The sequence below is a fragment of the Physcomitrium patens genome, chromosome 12 (assembly GCF_059467195.1).
Source record: "Physcomitrium patens ecotype Gransden chromosome 12, ASM5946719v1, whole genome shotgun sequence".
NCBI lineage: Eukaryota > Viridiplantae > Streptophyta > Bryopsida > Funariales > Funariaceae > Physcomitrium > Physcomitrium patens.
The window spans coordinates 12,213,354-12,232,501 of NC_143421.1; the positions used below are offsets into that span (position 1 = coordinate 12,213,354).

General features: G+C 43.1%; 3 protein-coding genes across 6 annotated transcripts; 2 read left to right on the forward strand and 1 right to left on the reverse strand.

Moving 5' to 3' along the window:
• Positions 1–1,972: 1,972 nt before the first annotated feature.
• LOC112289640 (AP-4 complex subunit epsilon) lies at positions 1,973–10,699 on the forward strand. Of its 4 annotated transcripts, none has more exons than XM_090254918.1 (15): positions 1,973–2,374; positions 2,658–2,803; positions 3,614–3,667; positions 4,074–4,689; positions 4,896–5,081; positions 5,446–5,676; positions 6,130–6,240; positions 6,615–6,812; positions 6,995–7,126; positions 7,279–7,335; positions 7,545–7,661; positions 7,852–7,929; positions 8,340–8,483; positions 9,020–9,494; positions 9,779–10,699. In XM_090254918.1, the coding sequence occupies exons 3-15, from the start codon at positions 3,621–3,623 to the stop codon at positions 10,546–10,548; spliced, it is 3,162 nt and encodes a 1,053-aa protein (XP_090111044.1). In that variant the 5' UTR covers positions 1,973–2,374; positions 2,658–2,803; positions 3,614–3,620; the 3' UTR covers positions 10,549–10,699. The 4 variants fall into 4 exon arrangements, with proteins under 4 accessions (XP_090111044.1, XP_024390782.1, XP_024390783.1 ...); XM_024535014.3 differs by having other exon boundaries at positions 1,974–2,229; positions 9,776–10,699; XM_024535015.3 differs by having other exon boundaries at positions 1,986–2,229.
• A 1,920-nt stretch (positions 10,700–12,619) lies between these two features.
• Positions 12,620–14,802, forward strand: LOC112289369 (octanoyltransferase LIP2p, chloroplastic). The gene is made up of 3 exons (XM_024534526.3): positions 12,620–13,634; positions 13,906–14,091; positions 14,328–14,802. The coding sequence occupies exons 1-3, from the start codon at positions 13,176–13,178 to the stop codon at positions 14,622–14,624; spliced, it is 942 nt and encodes a 313-aa protein (XP_024390294.1). The 5' UTR covers positions 12,620–13,175; the 3' UTR covers positions 14,625–14,802.
• A 1,788-nt stretch (positions 14,803–16,590) lies between these two features.
• LOC112289262 (small ribosomal subunit protein eS1y) lies at positions 16,591–18,755 on the reverse strand. Its single transcript, XM_024534339.3, has 6 exons — positions 18,583–18,755; positions 18,305–18,410; positions 18,009–18,146; positions 17,615–17,800; positions 17,055–17,255; positions 16,591–16,856 (listed from the first exon to the last, which is right to left on the reverse strand). Exons 1-6 carry the CDS (start codon positions 18,639–18,641, stop codon positions 16,755–16,757), a joined length of 792 nt encoding a protein of 263 aa, XP_024390107.1. The 5' UTR covers positions 18,642–18,755; the 3' UTR covers positions 16,591–16,754.
• Positions 18,756–19,148: the final 393 nt, after the last annotated feature.

Below are 19,148 nucleotides of genomic sequence, written 5' to 3' on the forward strand. Positions count from 1 at the left end.
TTTAACCATTACATACTACTAAATATATAGATCCTTTTCAATGCTTCTACTTTTGCCTCTTAAATTTTCAATCTTCTAAATGTAATCATATGTCTTAGATAATGTAATTAATTATAATAGATTTTTTTTTTTTTTTTTTCTTGAAATAAGTAAAGACTTTATAAGTACAATCTTTCAAGGACTTTTTGTAAGTGCTTCAAATACTCCTATAGTATATTATTAGAAATTATTATATCATAAATATATCATAAAGTAAATAAAAACTTCTTCAAGACTTCATTCACAATGCATTAGAATTTTACTTGAACATTTTTTCAACCAAAAGGTAAAAACTTATGATAAAAAAACATATCTCTTCTATCATTATTTGTTCTCTAAAATATTATCCTTGTCTTCAAATCTCAATGGTAATTAGTGATACTCCAATCTCAAGTTTAAAATACTAAAGACTTTTTCTTTTCAAATTGCATCAAATAACTGGATAGGTATTCGCATTGGATATCAATCAAACTTAAGCTTTTATTATTATAATAGTAATCTCCACATATTTGTTTCTTTATCCAATTCTATTTCTCCAAAAATATAATATAAGAGACTATCCTAATAACAACTTACTTTACAAAAATATAGATAAATGAATAAGTTTTTATCTTGAATTACACTTTTAAAGGTTCTTTGGTAAGCCCAATAGGTTGTTCTATGCATCTCAATAATGTTATAATTTTAAAATAGACTTGGATTGAGGTCCTTAATACTAAAATCTAAAATTTGTGCAAATAACTTTTTCAACATAATTAGTTGTATTTCCACACCAAACAACACTTTTTGTAAAAATATACAAAAAATATTTCATTGAGCCACCAAAAAACATACAATAAGTATTGTACAATTGATATATTCTAGACTTTACCTTTAGTCACTCTTATATGGATCTTTTAATAATATTAGACAATCTCTAAATTAATCATAGAATGGTTCTTGTTAAATCATGCTATAGTAAGATCATCTCAAAACTCCCAAAAATGACATGTGTTTGTTTCCATGATGATCAATTGATTCAAATTGTATATTGTCCAACTTGAATGAGGCTCAATCATCCCATGTATTGGATATTATTTTTTTTCTCTCCAATGCCTTTTATCTCCTTGGTATAGTATCCTATAATATTTAGATACACAAATCCAACTCTAAAGACTTATAATTTGGATTATTACTTTCTCCAAACAATACCTAATGAGCTTCAGTTTTGATATTAATGATCCACTTTAATAGCTATCTTTAATCAATGCAATTGACTTGTATATGTTTCATTCAAAGAGGCAAGCTTAAATCACCTTTCATTTGCTTTACTTAGGTTGTAGGTTATGGCAGTTGGTAGACACTTTTCTAGTTATTAACTTCTTTCACTTTTGTCCAATTCGTGCTTCAACCTTTTTTTTGGACTTTATAGTAAAATATTAGTTGAATTATAAAATACATTTACAATTTCAAAGAAAATAAATTAGCATTCCTTCTCTTCAAAGCAAGTTATTTGAGATATTCAAATTTGGCCCTAATACTACAATAATAGTATTACTCCAAGTTTTGACTTTTGTGTTGTGGTTGGAATCAATCTAAAGGATTAATCTGAAGGCTTTTAGCAGCTCTTTAAGATATCATTAGTAATGTGATTGATTTGGGATACTTTTTTGGCTCTACTCCTTACAGCCATCAAGACTTCATACCTCCCATATTTCTTTGGAAGTATTCTTTTGGAAGTAAGGTGTTAGCTTTATGTTGTAAGTAAACACCCCATGATCATGAGTTTTTACAATATCAAGGCCACCCTAAAGTTCTTTTTGATAATTATTCTTATTGTCATTGATACTTAATACCTCTTGTATCCCTCATCTTCGTAATTCTTGCTGCACACTCCTCCACTACCCTTCCCCCCTGCACACACTCTATCCAATCTTCTTTTTATGCGAGTGCAGTCCTGCCTGCGTGCGTCGTAGCAGCATCGCACTCCTCCGTTCCTCTCCTTCCTTCCTTCCTCTCTCTCTCCTCCCTCCCACTCTCCTCACCCCTCCTCGGGACCCCTCCCTCCCTCTACACTTCTCACTCACTCCTGCACAGCCCGCGCTTCCATCCTCCTCGCGCTCTTCCTGTTGTTGTTGTTGTATATACATACTATTTCCTCATTCATTCTTCCAACCCCTCCAAGGAGGAGGAGCACTCTCTGACGTGGAGGTATAATTTGAGCTGGAAGTTGGGCAAATTGATGCCGTGGCGACGTTTGGCGAATTCCTCTGTCGATGCACGTGCTGATTTTGCAGTGCTTCAGTCGTAGAGCGTGTCCGATTGATTAGTTTTGTTTGTTCTGTCTCTGTTATTGGTTCGTCACCATCGCTCTATTCCATGTTTTCTCGACTTGTGGCGCGGTGGTATATGCACATGTAGGAGATCAGGAGTACATTAGTTGAGTCTGATTCATGGGCCGATCGCGTCGCCTCGTAGTACAGAAGTGGATGATTACAGTATTGTCGATTGGCAATTCAGTTTGTGAATGTTGCAGGTGTTAAGGAGATGATCGTGGGTGGTGTAGTTAGGGTTTGAGTCGCGTTTTGGGAGTGGCAAGGATATTATCATGAACGTGATTCTTTGGAACGATGCTTCAGGTGACACTCTGAAATGTGAATTAAAGAGGCTTTGCTGAGAAGAGATTACAAGGTGTTGGTGCTTTGGCGATGCTGCGGCCTTAGTCGAGATCTGGGATTCTGAAGCTGCATTTCTGCTGTGGAGAGGTTGGACACTTGTTCAGAAGGTGCGTTTAAACCACATCTACAGTTTCGCTCTACTCTTTCCTTGGAGAGTAATTGTAATTCCAGCAAAGTGGCTAGACTGATAGTTATTGTCCGAGCTTTACCGAAGGATCACAGCGGCAAACCATAGTTTCAAAATTGACGAACAGATGCCTGTCGTGAACCTCTGCAGTCGCTTCTAGTTCTCAGCTCGTGGAATCATACCCTCTCCTCCAGCTTCGACGTCTGTCACCTTTTCTTGGTGATGGTGCAATTTGCGATGCATATGAATCTCGTTGAACAGTGAAGCATTTAGCCTAGTAGGTTGTTTGGTGTGTAGATTTTGAACAGATTCCATGCTTTGAGACTATAGATGCCAAGTGTGCTGATTAATATAGCGGGTGAAGACGGAGACCGGAAGCAGGGCTGAATTAGGTTTGTTGCAGACAACAGCCTGTGCGTTGTGAGGCTGATAAGAAACCCTAATAAGTGTGGGTTCTATTCCAACGAAAAAAGCTGGAAAATTCATCACAGCAAACTGCTTCATGATCAATCGGAAGCCTCAAAACGTCTGCAAACATTAAATCATGAAAGCAGGAGGGGTTGAGTGACCAAGTACAACAGGATGAAAGGATCATGGAGCCGATGAAAACATATATTTGTGAATCCCAAACGAGTGCACTGATATTGTTTGAGATTCCTCGGTCTCGGAAAATGTGAACGTCGGAATCTCATCGTCACAGTTATGGCTCTAGAATCATGGCTAAGGTTGGCTTGAGCGCCTAATAACTGTTTGTGGTTTGATGGTGCTGAAATGGATGCTCGTGTTGCAGGGCCGCAATGGAGTCGTGGGCGAACGTGATTATGAAGAAAGCTTTTAAGCATGGGTTCGCTATTCTTAACCTTATCGATATGGATCAGGAGTCGTTCCTTCAAGTCGTGTCCCTGAAAGAACTTGGAAGAGTAGCATCGCTGCTGTTTGTCTGACTAGGTTTGAGTTGTCGCACATGTAGGAGATTGGGGTCCTGTGGACGAGTGTTTCTGCTGTGATGTAGGTACCAGGGGTGCCAGTGTGAAGCTAGCGTATCGTGGTTTGACGGTGATAATATTTTGTGGCTCATCGGGCCGGTGTAATTTTCGGATTTTTGGGTCAGGATGTTTTTACTACGATGTTTAGGGTGTGAATGCCTCCGCGATGGTTTTGGGCGAACTGTCGGGGCTCATCACTTATCGGTGATGGTGTTGCTGGACTGCTTGATGACATAGTTTTGTGTTGTTTCTCGTGGAAAGCAGATCACAAAATACGATCGACCAGTTGAAGACCATAGGAAGGGAGCTGTCGATGGGCACTCAAGGAAATTGGCTTTCCTCCAAGGAGTATTTGGATCTTGTGAAGGCTATAGGAGAAGCCAAGTCGAAGGCGGAGGAGGAGAGAATTGTGATGGCAGAGATCGAACACCTGAAGAAGCGGATAATGGAGCCGGACGTGCCTCGCAAGAAAATGAAGGAGTACATCATTCGGCTTGTGTACGTAGAAATGTTGGGGCACGATGCATCGTTTGGGTACATCTATGCTGTGAAGATGACCCACGACGACAATCTGTTGTGCAAAAGGAGTGGTTATCTTGCGACGACGTTGTTTCTCAACGAGGATCACGATCTGATAATCCTGATCGTGAACACTATCCAGAAGGATCTGAAGTCGGATAACTATCTTGTAGTTTGTGCTGCTCTTACGGCTGTGTGCAAGCTGATCAATGAGGAGACCATCCCTGCGGTGTTGCCTCAAGTGGTTGACCTATTAGGGCATCCCAAGGAGCAAGTGAGGAAGAAAGCTGTGATGGCTTTGCACAGGTTTCAGCAACGCTCTCCAAGTTCGATGTCCCATCTGCTGACAAAGTTTCGACAGGTGGGTTGCGTGGGACGAGTGCGTTCCAAGAATTTTCGTTTTTCGACCACTGTGAAGTTGCGCCTGGGAAGGGCGGCAGCTTGGACGTCTTCGTCGTGTGTGCGCTTATTCTTGCAGATGCCTTCGAGTGGTGTTTTTGAATGCCTCACGGCAGCCTGAGCAGGTGTATTATTATCCTGACGAGAAGTATGATGGTGGTGATGCAGATTCTGTGTGACAAGGACCCAAGCGTGATGAGCGCAGCACTATGCGCTCTGTTTGACTTGGTCTCGGCTGACGTGAAAGGATTCAAGAACCTGACGGCTAGCTTTGTGAGCATCCTCAAGCAAGTTGCAGAGCATCGACTTCCAAAGGCGTATGACTACCATCGTACTCCAGCTCCTTTTATACAGGTGCTTAATGTGCACATGAGCAGCTGTGTGAAGCCAGAAGCTGTTCTGCGTTGACCTTTGTGGAGTGCAACGAGTTGTGTGTTGTTCTGTCGTGCGCCCAATCTGCGTTTCCAGTAATTGCTGTTGGCAGCCAGATGTTACATACAGGGCAAGGAGGACATGTGTTGACATTTGATGCTAACTGGTTCTGAGAGAACGGTGTTATTTGGTTGTCTTTGCTGGTCGGTTTTGAAGTAACCGTGTGGAAGTATTGTAGTGTTGCAACTCCAACCATTGCAAGGCCGCTGGGTGTTACTTAGTTCCAGTAGGCGACTGTTAGAGTTGGTTGCAGACTTACCGGAGCTGTTATCACTGTTGGGTGCAGATCAAGCTGTTGAAAATCTTGGCTTTGCTGGGGGCAGGGGACAAGCATGCAAGCGAGAATATGTACAGTGTGTTGGTGGACGTTATTAAGAAGAACGAACCTGGTAAAGGTGACCCTGGGTCGAACATAACCAATGCCATCCTGTATGAATGCATCTGCACAATCACAGCAATCATGGCAAACAGTAAGCTCCTTGGGCTGGCTGCTGAAATCACGTCCCGCTTTCTGAAGGTGAGCTTCACGTAGCCGACCCGTTTCAGTGATATCGTGTGCACGTCTGGATTGTTTGGTACATCATTGTTTGGTTAGGGGGTTTGATGGTGTGAAATTGGAGCCTGGACGGGGTTTTTGCTGGCAGCAAAGCGTAAGCACGCTGAATAGTCCAAGAAAGGCGACGAGAATGAATCCAGTGGCAGTGTGCATAGAGAGGAGTAGGCTGGAGAGGTTGTTTAAAGAGGGTGGCTTGTGAGACGAAGCTGAAAGGAAGTTGGAGGGCATGCTACTTTGTAGTGCATCAGTATGGACGTGGACTAGTTGGAGAAATGAGCGGTGTTGCTGCGCATGTCCCCACCTTATGTTTTGAAGTGAGGAGATGATTGATGGTCATCTCGAATTTTCAGTACAGAGATGTGAGATGACGCATGTACCTGAGAATGTGGTTCTAAAACGATTTGTGTTGGTTAGAGCGACAGTCACAACTACAAGTATATGGGCATAGACGCGTTGGGGCGTGTGATTGAAATCAATCCGGATTTTGCGGAGGAACACCAGTTGTCTGTTATCGATTGTCTCGAGGTATGCCCAGCTGCCCACACTGTTTCGTTTGTGTAATGGCGTTTAAAGTTGTTTATCATTTTATGATGGTACGGATTGAGTTCAGGATGCTAGAAATGTTCGTTTCGAAAACATTGTGAGGATCATTATGATCTTCTTCATGGGTAGTGGTGAGACTATGGTGTGAATAGTGGGATGAAAGGAAATTTTGGGTTTTGTAGTGTCAGCAGAGGAGTACCTCTACGGCGTTTGGAAGAGGTTTCTCTCAAGAGTAGCTATTGAACTGGATGCTTTGTATGTGTATGCACTAGTGTGGCTATATTGTTGATGCTGTGCTCCGCTGTATATTTTTTTTATATGGTGGAGTTGTGTGTGTGAGTGTTGCTTATTTGCAGGATCAAGATGACACCTTGAAGCGGAAGACGCTGGATCTGTTGTACAAAATGACGAAGTCAAGTAACGTGGAAGTAATAGTCGACCGCATGATAAGCTACATGCGGACTTTGAGTGATGCACACAATAAGACTGAGATTGCCACTCGCATCATTGAACTGACGGAGCGATTTGCACCCAGCAATCAATGGTTCATACAGGTAACACCTCTGAGTGTGTGCGGTGGCTGTAATTCTGGACGTTTACCTCAAATGGCAGGGGTTCAGTTGCTCGTGAGCATTTGATTGGAAGTGGCACCCAGTCGCCAGAAGTATATAGTGTAGGTGGAGTTTGCAGTGACGATGTGCTAACTTAGAGGGGGATGCTTCGCGTACTGCAACAGACGATGAACCAGGTTTTTGAGCTGGCAGGGGATTTGGTACCTGTGAAAGTTGCGCACGATCTGATGCGTCTACTTTCGAAAGGCGCTGGTGAGGATGACGAAGAAGCTGATTCTCTTCTGAGATCGTCTGCAGTAAAATTCTCTACCTCTTGTGTGATAGTTTTTGGTGTACGAGCGTGTTCTCTTTGTATGCGTAATCCACGTCATCTTTCCTGGAAACCTGGAGTGTGGGTGTTATGTTGAGTCTTTGGTGACTGATGCGACGGGTTGTATCGGTTATGCAGGTGGAGTCGTATTTGCAACTGCTAGCAGAGCCCAAGCTACCATCAATTCTCCTGCAGGTAGAGTGAGCTGCTTGACACTGGGTTTTTTTGCATGTGGATGCCGTGGGTCCCGGAGTGAATGCGAAGCTCGAGTTTGGTCTTTCCGGTTCCCTGGTTTTTCTTCGAAGGGTATGCCAGGTCAGCCTCGCTGGGTGATCACCATGTCAACGGAAAGGTTTGTGGTGTGTTGTTGGGGGCTGATTCCGGATCACATTGTGCACGTGCAGGTTGCGTGCTGGGTATTGGGAGAGTACGGAACTGCTGATGGTACTCATAATGCCGACGACATCATTGGCAAGCTGTGCGATGTTGCCGAAGCTCATCCCGGTGATAACGTTGTGAAGGTAAGTCCAAGGTTAGTGTACCTGGTGAATGCATCGTAGTAGCGAGTAGCGTGTTGGAGGTGTGTTTGTTGCCTGGCAGCGCATGTGTTGTGAGCGATTAGAAATATGCACATTTGTTTGCACCTTCCTACAGTAAAAGAGTACGTGGCTGCTCTAAATCGATAGGGGCCGTTGGCTTGGACACGGTCAGGGATATGCAATCACAGCAATCACGAAGATATGCTCATTCGAGATTGGAGCAGGCAGAGAAGTTCAGCTCATACCCGAGGTGATCTCCGTTGTCTCTCGTCGTCTTTTAGCAATATGCTACCTAGGATCAGTCCAGCTGCGGATGTCAAGTCGGCACCTGGGTTGTAGACTGGTGCTGTCCTTTGGTGGATTGGATTATATTGTGGGTCGTTTGTGGACGTCATTAGTTGTGCCAAGCGGGTGAGGCACGGTTTGAGCGGCGGGGACGTTTTACGAGTCGAGTATGGAGCATAACATTGAAGAAAAGGATGTGGGGAGTAGATGTACTATTGCGATAGATCTGTGTTCGCATGGAGAATTTGATGTGTTTGAAGTGACGGTGTGAGATTGGGAGCAGTCAAAAGTGGGTGTAAACTGATAGAGGTAGTTTTAGAAAATTCCAGAGCAGCAAGCTTGTCTAACAGAACGTGGACCTGGCGGGTGTTACAGTGTCGGTCATTTGTGGATGATCTGCTGGCCTCCCACTCCACGGACCTACAACAGCGGGCGTATGAGCTGCAGGTATTCTTGGGACTTGGTGCGGACCTCGTGCGGAAGGTGCTGCCTGTGAACGGAAGTGGTGAAGAGATTGAGGTATGTGTATACGTTGGCCGTGAAGGGCTGCGTTTCCTTTCTCGTGTGTGAGGATGAGGTGGTTGTGAGAGGGGTAGGTTGGTTGAGCGAGTTTGGTTTTGGACCCAACTGCAACAGAGATTTCTGGTGAGGTCGCCGGGTGTGAAGTTGGTAAGATGACAGGACACGATCACGGTCGGTGCTTGGGATGTTACGTCTTCGTCGATGCAGTGTGTTTAGCGCAAAATATAGAAAGTGACTCCTGTATGCCTTGTTTCTTGAGTCGTGGAGAGTTTGTTTGTGGATTGAAATGTTTGGGTTCGTTTGGATGAAGAAAGAGTGTTTTGGTGTTTCAAGATATTCTGTTGTCGGATGTCGTGTGTCGAGTTTCTTGGGTGGAGACCGAGTTGTATGTTTTGGCAGTCCCGTCGAGGTAGAGTCGCTGGACTTTGTGAAGCTTTGTTTACAACAAGGTAGATGATTTGAGAATACGTGGTGCGGGTGTCGTTTCAGCAGACGCATGTTGAATATGAAATGACTTGCGGGTGAACGTGCAGTTTGACAGGGAGTTGCCATTTCTACAAGAATTTGTGGATTCTGCTCTGGCCAATGGGGCCCGTCCGTACCTGGATGAGAACGAGCGGCTTGGCGTGGACAGTGGCATGAGCTCATTCGTGAGTAGCAGCCGCAGCCATCATGAGCCGTCCCACGGTCTACGGTTCGAAGCGTATGAAACGCCGACGCTAGCCGTTTCCTCCGGTTCTGCAGCTGTTCCCTCTTCTCTTCTTCCAGACTTCGAGGAGTCAGTGACTGAACCTACTCGAAGCGTGAGAAACCAGACCGATAGTTCACAGGTGGACTTACTGGGGCCCGAAGTTGCAAGACTTCGGTTAGATGGAGTGCAGAGGAAATGGGGTCGTACGTCAGGTTCTTCTCAACCTTCTCCTGCGCCCACACCAGTCTCTGAGCAACAAAGGCGTGGTAGTGGTGTCTCAGAAGGCGCGAGCTCCAACAACGAAAGCAGTCCAGCAGGTACGTTGTATGGAAACAAGATGAGTTACATTCTGGATGATGGACCATTTATACGGGGCAAGTATGCTGCTCGTGTATGCTGTTACGGGATGATGTGGGGGAACCATTCGCACTAGGGAGTGGCTGATGGAGCCTTCGGGAGCAGATTGTTGTTTCCACGTGCTAATGCTGGTTTGTGATTGCGAGGGTACATGAAATAGCATGGCGAATTGCAGTAGGGTGTATCTGGTTGTCGTAGTTGGTTGGTGGCTGATTTGTGGAGTGGTGGGACGGTGATGCAGCAGAGCCCAGACATGATACATACAGCAGCAGCTTCGAGGGAAAGAAGGTACAGCGGGTAATACCAGCGGAGAAGCAGAGACTTGCGGCATCCTTGTTTGGTGGTTCATCAGTCCAGAAAGGCAGTAGTGGAGGAGTGAATGGAGGAGTGAAGGCGTCGAATGCAGCAGGTAATGTTCGACCCAGTGAGAAGGGCGTACCTTCGAGACCTGTGGCAGGGAGCGGAAAGGAGAAGAATTGGAGCGCAGCTGAGCCAAAGCAAGCCTCGAGCTCGCTAATGGACCTGGTGGACATGAGTGGAGATGACTTACTCCCAGTTCATGATTCTAAAGCATCGTATGATCCGTTCAAGGGGTTGGAAGGTTTACTCGGCGTGCCTTCCACAGCAGCGTCTTCCACACCAGCAGGATTGGGAAAGAGTACGATGGATTTTATGTCTTTGTATGACAGCGCTCCTGTTGTGTCCCAGAGTGCTAGCTCGTTAGCAGGTGATTCTGATGTGCTACCTTTAGGCCATAGACGCAGTGGTGGGATGGATGGCGCGAATGGGGTTGAAGGAGGACTGATGGACTTGAATATGTTGCCAAGCGTGAGTCCACTGGCGGGATTGGGTGAGCTTGCGCAGTCAAGTTCAAGTTCATCGCCATCGACTGGTGTGTCGGACAAGAAAGGGCCTTCTCGTCAACATTCTTTGCAAAAGGATGCTGCCTCCCGGCAAGTTGGCGTCACTCCGACGGGCGCGAATCCTGCTCTGTTTCAGGACCTGTTTGGGTGATGCGAGGGCTGTTGTTGTTATAACGCAAAGGAGGGGGATAGAGGAAGAGGTTGGAGTAGTTGCGTAAATGAATGTATGAATTGCTCCATGTAGAGCCGTGCCCGATGTGGCTGGAGCAAAAGAAATGAGATTTATTATCGCCATGAGACCACATGGAGTTGTGTTGCGGTTTGGTTGTGCATGGTGGTGTTGGAAGCATTGCAAGTGACATGTTTGCTGCTGGTACCGGAACTTGGTGGACTGAGACATAGTGGGTACAGCAGAGATGTTGGTTGTTTGTTGGAGCAGGATGCGGCGATCACGAAGCTTGGTCACGTGTGGTGAGTCGCAAGAGTGTTGTTTTGATAAAGAGGTGAGGTGACTTTGCAGTACACACCTGTGCACATCAGCGGAACCGTAGGGATGGGGTGTTTTGCAGGGGATAGGAAGAAATGGAGGTAGGACCAGAGGAGATCGTTTTGGTTTGCTGAATGTACCGGTTTGGCGGTGGTGTGCGTTGGTTGTTAGGTGGAGTTATACTTCGTGTACCAGGAGTGTCCAAGTTCGGGTTTGGGTTATAGGGAAGACATCGACTGATGAATGAGGAAAACAGGCATTCAGCTTGGCTTCATTGTCAGTTTTCTTTGGTCATTGGTGTACATTCATTGTGTGTGCTCTGTCAATGAATATGGTTGCTAGTATCATTGACAGAGGACACACAAAAGGAGTAATTTGATTGCTTTGTACAATGATAAGTGATAAAAACGGGATCTTATGTTTTGTGTTGACTTGATCATGTTGCAAAAAGATAATTTAGTATAAATTTTCCATAATTAAATGCATCTTTGGCAAATGCATGGTATTTTATTTTTTCCACTTTGCATTTATATTTCAAGTTTGTATAAGGTTGTGGTGGATCTTACCATAGAATTATGTTATGGCTATTTTTCTTCTTCTTTATCTGTGAATAGATTTTGGGCAGTTTTAACAAAGTTTTTATATGCTTGCCTACACTTGTCCCCAAATTTTGTCCCTAACTTAGGGCTAAAAAGAGCAGAGGCCAATAGAACTAAGACAAAGAAAGCTAAGACAAAGACTAAAGGAGAGGGTTAGGGAGAAGCAATCATGTATTGAGAGTAGGGTTCAAAACACCAATAGAGCATATCTAGTAGATAACCAAAATCAAACTCAAGACTTGCCCAACACTACCAGATTTTGCACCCAATGCTCCAGTCTTTCTGAAAGCTGACCTTGGACTCTAATCTCACATTGTTTATATTGACTTGGATTTTGTGTACCCCAGGACTTGCTTGTTGTCCTTGGGCAAAGTCAAGACAAGTAGTGTGGATAGACAAAATCTTGCAATAAAAGTCCTATTCTAGGAGATGTTTTGTGGAATTGGTTTGTACAATGTGTAATGTAACATACATGTAATTATTTTGTAAAAAACTGTTACTTAGTTTTAATATTTTATCATTGTATGTATAAATCAAAAAATTATAAACATTTCTAAATTTAGAAGTTAAAAATATGTCTTTTTAGATTATTATTTTGTAATTCATATTGTATCTACAAATTGGGGGTATATTTTGTATCAACATATTATTATAATAAACATACAAAAAGTATGGTAATATTAGGCAAAAATGAATGGATACTAAATTTTTTAATAGAAAATTGTGTAGATTTATGTTTTTTTTTATAAAAATTAAAAGCAATAAAATTTACAAATTGAATTTTATAGACTATGATTAAAAAATAAATAAGAAGTTGTGATTATGTGTTTGATTTAAAATAGAATAAACTTTACTAACGGCTATTTTTTTGAAGCATAATATTTTTTTAGAAAAAGCAATCCAAATGATGGCAACATATATATATATATATATATATATATATATATATTAAAGAAAGAGTATTAAATTAATAAATTAAACAAATCCATAATTTATTTTTTTGAATAAGAAAACAAGATAGAAATAACATCCAAGACCAAAATCATGTTTGAGGATTTATTTTTTATTTTTTAAAATGACAAATGGAATTAGTACGTGCCGAAACTTCAACAATCAAAATTGATGAATGGTAGTTTTCTTACCAAATAAGTTCATACGGATAGATGTGAAGTTTCGGCATTGCTTTTTTATCCAAATAATGGATTAGTTTCCGGGGCTCGTATCCTTCCAATTCCGTTGCGCAAGTATCATTAATTAATTAATTCTGCCTTTCTTCTTCGTTTCCTTGAAGTGACCAGTTCCTCCGATGGAAGGTCCCGTTTGTCTCTCTCGGAGTCGTGAAATTACTTAATTAATAAGATCGAACTGAGTTTATTTGGTTGAGAAATGTTACTGCATTAGGGTTTCGATTGAACGCTCTTTCGATTCCTCGGATTCGACAGTTCGAGTAAAGTGGGTGCTATTGCAGTTACGTTGTTACGAGCATTAGCAATTCAAGGTTGTGGAAGACCCCTCAAATTTCAACCTCTGAATTTCGATTCGGAACCAGTGGATATGCTAGTTGCGCGATGGTTTCGCTTACGGGTTCTGGCCCTCCTGCTGTTGTTGCTACTCGGATTGTGTAATTAATTTTGATAGTAAGACCCAATTAGACTTGCGATTCTCGGGGAATTAATTTCCAACGGAGGTGCCATGGAGGCGACTAGGCTCTCCTCATTGTGCAACAGATCACACCTTTGTATCACTTCGAAACTTGGCGAATTCAAGCCCACTCTAGCTCCCTCACAATGTCACTCCAAAGTTGGAGTTAGGGTTTTACGTTCTCAGGAATCGTGGACGTCGATTCAAAGGCGCGGAGCCCTACAGCAATGGCGTGCTTCTGCAGCCCAGGATTTGCAAAGTAGGTGGTGCTGCGAATTTCACGACCAGTATGATGTGCTGGTGCCGTACGTTGATGCTTGGAATTGGCAGAAGCTGCGAGTGGAAGAGAAAATAGCAATGCTGGGTCGTCACGAGGATGCTGGCGACACTCTTATCATCTTGCAGCATCCGCCAGTGTACACGTTAGGCACGCGAAGCACCGAAGCGAATTTGAAGTTTGATGCCAATGATCCTCCTTTTGAGCTTCACCGGACGGAACGGGGAGGCGAGGTCAGTATTTTGCTTCTCAAGTCCTGGTGGTAGGACTGGCAGCATATGCACATTAAAAGTTAAAAATCGTTGCAGTCTTGTACTGTATCAAAGCACCGTTCATTTTCTCGTTTAGCACGAAGAATTGAATTTCCGGCGAGTAAATGAAGTGCACATTATTTTGCAGGCGTAAACGTCGTTATGTTATTACCTCCGTTTCACAAAGTCTTGACAGACTTAATTTGCCTTGTTGACAACTGTATCTTTCCTTTTACTCCGCACACCAATGCAGGTTACATACCATGGCCCAGGGCAGCTTGTCATGTACCCGATTCTCAACCTACGGCACCACAAAATGGACTTACATTGGTACCTTAGAACTCTCGAGGAAGTTGTAATCGGCGCACTTTACAAAGCTTGTGGAATTCGAGCGCATCGCATCGACGGACTTACTGGGGTCTGGGTGGACAATCAGAAGGTGGAGCAGCTGCCTCAGCCCTAATTCGCAGATATAGTGAACACATTTAGTTGTCAAGTCTTACAACTACTTCCTTTTAAACATTTGAAAGCCCTCAGATACATCTGTTTGGTAATGTTAAAGAAAGTTCCCAGTGATTTGGTTTTAGTTATTACGTTCATTTCTCATTTCTTCCTGTGCTACAGTCAGACGATAAGTGGTGAACTGATCGAGAAGTCTTCACCTTGTCCTTGCAGGTTGCAGCAATTGGTGTTCGAGTCTCCCGGTGGATCACTTACCATGGACTTGCACTGAATGTGACGACAGATCTTGTACCTTTTTCGAATATAATACCTTGTGGAATATCTGATTACTCTGTCACTAGTGTAGCAAAGATCTTAGAGAACTCTGACGATCTGTGCGACTTGAGTGGAGGAGACGCACATAGTGTATTGAGATTACTGCGTGATTGCTTGTTAGCGGAATTTGAAGAGAAGTTTAGTGTGCATCTAGTTCGTCCCTCTAATTTGTCGAATGCGTCTATATGCGTCTGATGAAGCTGATTTCGGAAGTGAGTGATTTTGAGATTCCTTAAGGTTTCAACTTTGTAATATAATTCCATGACGAGCGCCTGGACATTCCGTGTGGCGATGCCACAGCTCTGCACTCCAAATTGGAGGCTTGTCTTTCAGCCAAGCATTTTGCAGGTCTTCTACAAATTTGTAGACTTAACATTCTGTTTTCTTTTGTGCACAATGTAACGAAATTCATAACGCTTGTATTTTATGATTACTTTAAACATTCATTATTTTGGTAACCGTAATTTATTGCCTGGACTCTGATGCGTGCATTGTTCTGTAAGTCGTTCCAAATAAACAATTTGTCAGTTCAAGAATGGAAATCTGTTGTGATTCAGCAGACGGTCAGCAGTAATATAAAATAAACTTGAAAAACAATGTGTGAATTTTAGGTGTGAATAATGTAGAATTCTTCTCATCTGAAGGTTTTTGGTTCCATGGAAGTACAGAAACTATCAAAATGGAATGTACATCGAGATGTATCCAAACCTGAAGTTGTGTCATGAAAACTTTACATTAACATTCAGTTTCATGTCGTGCGATGACTAGAATGCTTTGTGAGAGCTCGCACGCATTCCAGCATGTTAGCACATATTGCAACGCATAAAAATGGAGGTTGGGTCTGTCGGTGTGCTGCCAAGTTGTTGCAAAACTCGTGATCTAGATCTCGATCTCCGTAAGATCGGTGCTTCAGAACAAAAACTGAGCTCGTGACTGATTTTGCGTGGTTACATCACCTAGCAGTCGACGTCGTGTATCAATCATGTGTGTGATAGCTCGAAGAACAAGTGCAAGCATTGAAGTGCTTACGGCCAGTATTGGGGCAAGCGACGGCAGCGGCGCCAGCAGCGGAGGGGTGCGGGACCTGTTCCCAAAAGTGCCGCGCCGCACATTTTGCGGCAGGCTGTTTGGGCCCCGAAATGAGCAAAAACAGAGTTCATCTGATATGCTATCAAGTCCAGGGGTATAATTGAAATTATGAGAAAACTCAGGGGTACATGTGTAATTATCAAGAATACACGGGTATTCATGATATTTCCACATATTTCAGGTGTACAAATAAAAATTTCTTAATGCTAAATTATGTGTATAATTTTGACCAATGAACTTATGCTCAAAATTTCGCATAATCAAATTTCATCAGTTGTATTATATCAATCATTCTCTTTTGTCATATTCTCATTGTTTTGCATTTCCTAATACCCCAGTTCTTTGAGTGTTTTAAAAACTTAAAAATCAAAAGCCATTGAATTGATATGAAAGAATCTTACAATAAACAAGTATGCACACACATGATCGAAAAATAGTAAAATATTTGTACAACGCCCATAAATTTTAAAAATATCACAAAAAAAATTAATACTAGCACCAAATATCTTCACACGACCATTGGTAAGAAAGAAAGAAAGAATAATAATAATAAAAAAAAACTGTGCTTTGGTAGCAATTTCCTTCAAATCAAATTTTTAGAGTTTGGATGAAGGAAACTTAAGCCATTATGTTGAATTTGGATTGCCCAAACCCAACCGTTGGGATTTGAGTGACCCAAATTGGATAATCGCACAAGTTTGTAGAGAAGTTTGGATAATTCTAAATACAGATCTACATCGACTTCAAACCACACTGGCCCATGTCCACAACTGTAAAAGAATTCAGTTACCTAAGTCAAAACCATGATGATTTAGTGCAGTACATATAAAGGCACAAATAGTGAGCCTTCGCTTCGTGATCACAAAGGCACGGAGCACAGGACTCTGAAACAAACAAAAGGGGCGTCTTTGACCTGAGCATTAGAGGTGAATATGGTCGTTGGAAATTAGTTTACTTTCCAATTAAGAATAGAAGGATGCAAGTAAGAATGCTGAAGAATTTGATGTTTCGTAGCCGCTATTCCAGAACAGTCATATGCAGACAACGCAGAGAAATACGAAAAACACGTCCATAGCACACAGCTCAACATTCTCAAATACTGTCATTAAAAACGCTTTCAAAATGCTACTCTATCCGTATTCAACAATGATTCTACCACTTCGTGTGGTGCCACTTCTCCACAGAGTCGGCACCGAGCCAATCAATCTCATCCAAGAACACGACCAAAACTGAAACCTAAGCTCCAGGGACAGGAGCTGCCTCAGCGACAGGCTCTGCTTCATCTCCAACTGGACGCTCGATCTTGGCACCGACTTCCTCACTGTAGTCTCCGTGGACCTGTCAAACGCAACGGTGCCAGTATTGTCAGAACCAGATCAGGATCGCACCAGTATCTTAACAATCATATCCATCAAACGATTACACCCGTCAAAGACGACACTGCGTCCACACCTAGATAACTCCCTTACATCCACTGTGCAGCACGGCTCAACAACAAGATTCGTCCACATGCACGACATCCACACTTAGACGTACCTCCATCAACTTCATAAGGTCGAACTTGGGAGCCTTCAGAATCTTCACTTTCCTGATGAAAGTGTTTTGAAGTGGGTAAATACCCTGCGTTGCTTTCTCAATCTCCTTTCCAATCACCTCAGGTATGAACTTCGCAACCAACTCTTTCAAATCACAAGACTGAGCTTCACGCACCATAATTTCTCTCATCTTGCGTCTAATCTGTAAAGACAAAGCGGTCAATCCATAGCAGATGAGATAAAATGGAGGATGGTGGCAAAAATAATAATTATCAAAAACGAAAAGAAAAGACGTAACTGCTAGCTCAAGCTCACCCTCTAGACACCCCCAAAACTGTCGAGAGTGACTACTAGTCAAATGCTAGTAAGTACAGCTTGTGCAATCTCTGATTCGACTGAAGTATCCAGATTACATAAGTTCCAATGCAGCGACGATAGCTGTATCACTTTCAGATTTCCCGGCGCAAAATTATAAAAAACAAATGCTATGTGCCGAATCCTTCACAGAAGTTAGGTGGACGTGTTGTGACATTGACAATTTAAGCGTCACCTAACACGCACCTGTCGAATCTGGCTCGATTGCGCGTAGCAAGTTTTCTTGATCTGGTTTGGCCTCTTCTTGGTGAATGCAATGCAGAACATGCGGATCTGGTAGTTGTCAGTGGTCTTCACATCAACGTGAGCTTCGATTAAACTCTGCCACTTGCGAACCAGAGACCGCAGCTTGTCGGTTGTGAGGTCCATTCCCTGAATTTAATCAAAGGTCGATCCGTTAAGTAACACGATGCCCTTACCTTTAGCCAACATCAACAACGTACCACTGCTCTCCCAATACCATGACTTCGTCAATTAAAAACCTCATTTAGTTTCCTAATAGACGCCATTAACTGATTGTATTCAGCAACATAAATGAGCCCAATGTATCAAAATCTTGTCGATTCATAGCGATGCATACCCAGAAGTTGGTAAGAACGTTCTTGCCCTGCACGTCCTCCGCCCTTAGCTTGATTTTGCGGAAAGCCTGGTCTTCATCATTCTGCAAGTCGGCTAACGAGACCTCGAACACGCGTCCCTTCAACCCATCGGAGGCAATCTGTCGCATCCAAACCCGCGTCAGTTCCGTGTACAACTTCACAAAAGAAAAAAGCGTATCCATCTCTCTCATAAATGTCCAACTTCAATCAAATCCCCACGGGACGGAGGCGAGAGATACACACAAACAGAGCGAGAGAGAGAAGCATAACCCCCCACCTTCGTTCCCGCGGTCCTGGTCACGAGAGTCTTTCCCAAGTTCTTTTGAGTGAAAGTATTGGGTGCCTTGATGTCATACCAATCCTTCTTGGAGAAGGGATCGACACTACAATGCAAAAAACCACCGCCACTCTAATCAGAACTCATGTGAGCCACAGCACATTCCACCAGGGCACATAAAAAGCTCCACACCTAAAGGCCACGGAACGAGAGCTCGCGGGAGACACAATGCAAGCATGAAGACACGAATACAGAGCGCAGAGAGTGTGGGAGAGTACATTTTCTTCTTGCCTCCCTTCTTCCCCTTGGAAATGCGCTTGTTCTTCCCCACGGCCATGGCTGCCAAAGAGGAATTCCAGCAACAGCAGCAGCAGAAGCTCCGAGGGAGCGGAGTAGGAGTGATTGAGAAAAGAAGAGCACTACTACTGCAGCAGCATCATCCGCCACACTCCCTCCCTCACCATAGCCCTTCCTTCACTGCTCTCTCTCTCTCTCTCTCTTCCTAACCCTAATTCTGATGGATGGCCCCCTCCCGGTTCACACTGTCTGGACCCAGCCTTGCGACTCTGGTCGTCCCAACCGTTGAAGCCCCTTGCCCCATCGGAAGGCCTTCGATGGACCGATCTCAAGTGTTGAGAGTGTGTGTGCTAAAATAATAGACTCAAAGCATGCTAACAACTTGCTTTTATTGAAATTGGAGAACGGTTTATATGTACTTTATTTAAAATCTACCAAAATGTTTCAAGCTACAATGCAAAAACTCATAAGAAATAAAAAATAAAAAACTTAATTAATTGTGACCTAAAATTAATTTTAAAAGTAACTTTAATATATACATATATAC